General features: G+C 32.1%; 1 protein-coding gene across 1 annotated transcript in view; it reads right to left on the bottom strand.

Moving 5' to 3' along the window:
* Positions 1–3,265: 3,265 nt before the first annotated feature.
* LOC106470384 (alpha-catulin-like) overlaps positions 3,266–6,851 on the bottom strand; it is a 51,128-nt gene continuing 47,542 nt past the window's right edge. The window contains exons 14-15 of the mRNA XM_022398985.1: positions 6,370–6,453; positions 3,266–4,190 (exon numbers count right to left, since the gene is read on the bottom strand). Coding sequence (XP_022254693.1) covers positions 4,056–4,190; positions 6,370–6,453 — 219 coding nt within the window. The 3' untranslated portion in view covers positions 3,266–4,055. The remainder of the gene's footprint in view (positions 4,191–6,369; positions 6,454–6,851) is intronic.

Raw genomic sequence — 6,851 nt, 5'->3', positions numbered from 1 at the left:
GATACTGTCCAACTATCAGTAAAACAACTAATATCATACATTGTTTCTAGCTGATACTGTCCAACTGCCTGGGAAACAACTGATATCTTAAATTGTTTCTAGTTGATACTGTCCAACTATCTCTAAAACAACTAATGTCATACATTGTTTCTAGCTGATACTGTCCAACTGCCTGGGAAACAACTAATGTCTTAAATTGTTTCTAGTTGATACTGTCCAACTATCTCTAAAACAACTAATGTCATACATTGTTTCTAGCTGATACTGTCCAACAATCTGGAAAACAACTAATGTCTTAAATTGTCTCTAGATTATACTATACAACTATCTGTAAAACAACTAATATCATACATTGTTTCTAGCTGATACTGTCCAACTGACTGGGAAACAACTAATGTCTTAAATTGTTTCTAGTTGATACTGTCCAACAATCTGGAAAACAACTAATGTCTTACATTGTTTCTAGCTGATACTGTCCAACAATCTGGAAAACAATTGATATCTTAAATTGTTTCTAGTTGATACTGTCCAACTGCCTGGGAAACAACTAATGTCTTAAATTGTTTCTAGCTGATACTGTCCAACAATCTGGAAAACAACTAATGTCTTAAATTGTCTCTAGATTATACTATACAACTATCTGTAAAACAACTAATATCATACAGTGTTTCTAGTTGATAATGTCCAACTATCTGGAAAACAACTAGTCTCTTACTTTTTCTCTAGTTGAAAATGTTCCTCGTGAACTACTAATCTTTAACTTTTTCTTCAGTTGAAAATGTTCCTCGTGGACAACTAATGTTTAAATTGCCCCAGTTTAAAATGTCCCTCGTGGACAACTAAGTTCTCACTTTTTCTCCAGTTTAAAATGTCCAGAGCACTTCTAATCTCTTACGTCCCTAGTTGATACTGTCCAACTAATTCGACCACAACTAATCTTATACTGTCAAACTTCCAGAGATGTCATCTAGGGGGACGACAGGCCGTCCCTTCTAGCTCAGAAGGACAACCGAAGTAATGGTTTCTCTGAAACATCTCTACTCATGTACATAAATCACACCCTAGCGTAAGGTACGGCTTTTGTGAAATTACGCTCCTACAACTAATCTCTGGCATCAAGTTGAACCTTTACTGTTTAATATAAACATCCTTGGTCACAACTGGAGTTCGACATCCACTGATGTTTATTTATTTCTAATTTGTTCCTGTTCATGATACATAAGCTACAGAGACGTGTTCATGTTTTATAAGAAACTTATTCCATATTGTATAATAGACTTCAACAGGTGGTGTTCTAGACTCTTTTTTTCTTTTTCGTAGCGAAATCTTCACTGCACTTATCGTACACGTTTATATTCAAATACAGACAATATCACAGTAAGACTTATTGAAATTTAAAACAGATTCTTATGATGATGATGATATCCTTCTAAGTTTCTCTACATCTGTAATTCCTATACTTTGTAAAGCTACTTATGTGAAGAACATTACGTTTACCTGTTGTTACGTTGCTTAGATAAGCTTCTCAAGCTTTACGCTGCTTACTGAAGAACATCGCACTTATCAGACTCAGTATACGTGTCCTCCATTATTTAAACTTTATAAATATTCAACATAAAATCTACGGGTAACTTATTCAGGATGTTAAAGTACTTTCTGCTTATTTTATGGACGTAACACAATACTTTTTCATCTTTCTAATATTAGTAAAACCTAGCTTTGGTTTCGGGAAATTAATCATTCAAATTCACGTTGTGTAGTTGATACATTTTGGAACTATAGAACAATTAAGTTTGATTATGGATAAAAAGTACCTAATAGATAGGCTGAATTTTTATACCAGGACAAACTAGTTGTGTTAGCAGTATTTCTCACCTCCACTGCTGTCTGAGAAGTAAAGAAACTGAAGATAGAAAAAACTATCAAACTTTTAACGTTACTATCAGATAACATATCTAGATATGCGTGAAAAATTATCATTTACAGTGGTGTCAGAACTAGGAGTGCTATAGCACCAGCACTCTTAGATATTTGAATTATATAGCAACTGTAAATTATATTGTAAAATCTGCATTTATATAAATATATGATGATCTTATATTTACAAATATTCAATCTCTGCTGACATGGTACTCCATCGCTGACGATCAAAGCTTTAAAGCTGTTGCTAAGAATTTCTCTCTTCTATCCGAAAATCACTTTGATTACAATACCAAAACCTAACATGTGTTCCAGATCGTTAGTAAACAGTTTTAAGTTAATCACGGTGATAAACCTAATAAAATTAACAGCTGGTTAAATAATCCAAGTGAAAACCCTAGTAGATTAAACGTCTGATTAGTCATGACGAAGTGGTCATGGTTAAAAAAATAACGAATTAATTATGTAGGGGTAAAAATCTATAAAGTTAAATTCTTCAGTTTGCTATGGTTAAAAACTGATATATTAATTGTATGATTAATAAATTAAGTTATAAAATATACATGGTTAAAAACCTAGGAAATTAAATGTCTCACCTGTAATTTATGGTTAAAACCTTAAATATCTTGAGAGTGAGTACAACTGAACTTTATTTTTGAAAACCTTCCGTCTTTAAAAAAAAAAAGCTTCGAAATTTAAAAAGTTCAAATATTAGCGATCATAACTGAGTTAACTAAATACAGCCAAAAAAATAAAATAAATTTTCTCAAAGATTATACGAAATTTACAAGCATATTTGAATAATATTGTACAAAGGTATGCTTTGATTACACGTATTGTGTCTGAAAAACAAACGTATTGTTACGACAGCGGAAGTCACGTGACTCTGGTAACACGTGATGAGTTTCTAGAAGGATCGGGGAACATCATGAATAATCCGGTATTTGCTAGACGCCCTCTATTCCTGTATATAAGCGCGCCAGATAAAGCGAGACAATTAATCGGAACTGGAATAACAGACAGAGAGATTGAAGATATAGACAAATAATCGAATCAAGCCGTAAGTAAATTGTGTAAATCATTGTGAATTATAGCGTGTATTTAAGTTAAAGTGACTGTGGAAATTAAGTGTATTGCAAAGTTGAGCTGAGAAAGCAAAAACTAGTTTTATTTAAGAAAGGACTTGTATCGGCTGAAGTTTCTCGGAAAGAATTTCTACGGAAAATTAACAATTGTTTGTTTGGAATTAAGCACAAAGCTACACAATGGGCTATCTGTGCTCTGCCCATCACGGGTATCGAAACCCGGTTTCTAGCGTTGTAAGTCCGCAGACATACCGCTGTGCTACTGGGGGGCGAAAATTAACAAACGAGAACAGAGACGTAACAGTATATATATATATAAGCTATACATAGAAAAAGTCTGTGAATAATGTGTCATCATTTAGAGAGAATAACATCTGCCCAATGGACTCTCTCAAGCAAACTAACTGTTGGCATAATTCTGTCAATTTTATCTCATTCTAAAGTGTACAATTATGAGAAGTATCTTTCTGAATACTTTCTGAATATGGGATTTCAACCATAATTGTTCTAAAAACATTTTTCAAGTTTACGATATTATCAGTTAACGTTACTTATATTGTGTCATGATGTTGACTTGTGTTAAAAAATCTTAGGGCTGATTTCATGCAGTCTCTACCTGGTACCTAATGCGTCTTTCAATAAAGTAATATTTGTAAATTATTCTATAATCTCTTCTTAAGTACAGCTAATTATTACCATGCTAATAATATTACTGACATGCGATACCTTTAGGTTAAGAAGCGTACTTGAAACTTGTAAGACAGTCAACATTTGTTACTGTTATTAGCCCTTTGAAAGGAATAAAATATTCACTTCAGCTTAAGGTTGATGAGCTAAACATCAGGGCGTTATCACAAATACTTTGTTAGTTTATAAACCATTGAATCAATAGGAATGTAACAGTTAACAAAAGCTTTTAACAACAATAGTATTATCTCAGGGTCAGCATCAGTCTCGTTTTTTAGCTCCTAATAACGTAAAAAACGATACACGTGTACGACGTGTATCACCTCCAACTTTGTTAGCCCTTCGTGGGCTTAACCCTAATTGTCAGATGTTCGGATCGGATGAGCTGGTCCCTCCACCTCTAGGGGGCATACCTCCAGAAGCATCTCCATATCCACACTCGTCAGGATCTCCACTGTAACCGGATGCGTTTCTGGACTTTCTTAACTTCAACTTATACTGAAAAATAGTATTACATATGTCAAGGTATAATGTAAGAAGGAGTTGTTTTATCAGTAACTATAGACTATCCTAAGTAATCCGGTACCAACAGCAGCCTACTTCGTGTTAATATTGGTACCGGATTACTTAGGATAGTCTATAGTTACTGTATTAACACGAAATGGGCAGTAACTATAGACTATCCTAAGTAATCCGGTACCAACAGTATTAACGCGAAATAGGCTGCTGGTACCGGATTATTTAGGATAGTCTATAGTTACTGTATTAACACAAAATGGGCTGTCGTGTTAAATATTTGAATGAATGTTTCTTTTGTCTAATATCAAAATCTACAAGTTCATTTCAAGTTTTATGATATTTTCTGGTGTAAAAAAAACGGAGAACAGAAAATATAGAATTCAAAAAACCAAGGAAATGTTTTCAGATATTTACATTCATTTAAATATATGTATGTAATTTAGTTTTAGAATATTTCAATTGTAATTTTAACATTTCTGAACTGAAATTAAACAGGTTTACCGTAATGCTGTTTAATAATATCAGCATCCAACCTAATTTTATGAAATTTCAGTTATAATATAAATCTTTAATTATATGAACCACTAACCACTTGATAAGCTTAAAACCTCATTACTGTTGAAGACAATTGGCCAAACTAATTATTTATAAATTAAAACCCATCCATTTTTAACTTTAAATACTCTAAATTTTGTTGTAGAATCTAGAGCAGAAAGGCAGGGCCATCAGATGGTTCGACCGCGTCTTTTAAAAATAAAACAGGGCTTTTGTTTTAGTGTTACAACAAAAAAAAAGTTAAAAGGCTAAATCAGGACGTGATAAATAGATAAAAAAAAAGGTTCATCTTTTTCAAGAAGTTAACTTTTTATCATTGGGTACAAAATAAACAACTTAAGCAACAGTTAAATTACATTTAATCTAAAAAACTGCTTTAAGCTACAATCTAAAGCCACAACGTCACACTCCCTTCTTTACTGTTTTATAAACTGTTCAGTTTCTGATCATCAAACAGAAAATAAACAACGTGACCAACAATCAGATTAGTTTATGATGGTCATTTAACTTGCTGAGATACTTGATCTGCTTTCCTATTTGATCTAATCCTATATTTAGTCGTTTAAACCACTTGTGTATTGGAACAGTGAGAATAAAGTTACAGACATAAAGATTTGAAGTGCAATGAAGCAGTTAATATATTCATGTTCTGAATATTTATATTATGTATTTTTCTACAATGTTATATTATGCGTCATGTGCATAAATTTGGTATGATAAAAAATTAGTTTCGCGTGTAAAGCTAAATCAGGATTAGTTTTCACATATAGTCTATCACCTACTTAATTATATCTCATTTATATAATTAAGAAGTACAGGCCAAATTAGGGGAATCAAAAGTAAAATGTCATTTTTGAAACTGAAATCTCTGAAAACCTTGAGCGACAAATTCACACAATCATCCAATAAGTACCTCGTCACGACGAGGTAGGGAGTAGTTGGCCTACTTTAAGCTTGGTATTAGAGATTATACAATATTTATGCAAATAATATATTTCATTCATGTTGGCAATGTTAACGAAATTCATCGGTCACACTATTTTTCTTTTTGTATAAACTTATATTTTGTGAAATATTAATAATACTTCTACTGTTATTTACGTTATTATTTCTAATCACTTCTAATTTTTCAGTAAGGGTTACGCCTAAGATTTAGGCCTATTTAAGCTTATTTAAGCCTAAATACTTAAAATAGGATATAATTCATATCAGACAATATTACAAAATACGTGTTCTATAAGATTTTTATATTGTTAAAACTAGCAGTGAAACTTAAGTTAAAGATATATAATAGTTCATTATTCATGAACAACGTCTTAAAACTCCAGCAGATAAACGAAAGAGCCGAATTGTGGTACAGATCTAATTGTTTCCAGAAAGACAGTAACTACCAATTCAGAAGAACGTAGCATCCCAAGGATTAAGACCGGCACTATAAAGATCAACTCCACTTCTAATTGAATTTTCCTATAGGATAACTGTTGTATATATTTATATCAGGTAAGTTTTCTAACCATAAATATAAAATCAGAGTCAAAGCCAACTTCATCCACAATTTTGACTACAGAATTATTATTAAAATAAAAATGAAATATTTTGATACCTTTGATGCACAAACAAGGCTTATCGTGACTACTTTCGATACGACATTCATCAGGTCCTTTACACCTTGGATTACGTTGTCAACCTGGGGGGAAATAAAATTTTCTTAAGAAACCGCTTCCAACACTTGCACGATAGGATCTAAGGTATTCTATAATGTTAAAATTGGGTGTTTATCCTTAAAAACTGAAACCTAAGATTTTATATACTAAAAATAAATAAACAGATTGTCTGAGTAATTTGTGGGAATAAATTACTAGCATCAATACTGCATGTTCTTAATATTCTATATACATATAGATTCACTATGATGAGTAATATAACTAAAAACACAACTTAAGATGTTACGGTGGGGTATCTAACTTAGAAACTGAATTATAAGATGTTACAGTGGGGTATCTAACTTAGAAACTGAATTATAAGATGTTACAGTGGGGTATCTAACTTAGAAACTGAATTATAAGATGTTACAGTGGGGGATCT

The sequence above is a fragment of the Limulus polyphemus genome, unplaced genomic scaffold, assembly GCF_000517525.1.
Source record: "Limulus polyphemus unplaced genomic scaffold, Limulus_polyphemus-2.1.2 Scaffold3975, whole genome shotgun sequence".
Taxonomy (NCBI): domain Eukaryota; kingdom Metazoa; phylum Arthropoda; class Merostomata; order Xiphosura; family Limulidae; genus Limulus; species Limulus polyphemus.
Note: the sequence above shows the minus strand (reverse complement) of the source record. Positions and strands in the feature narration are given on the sequence as shown.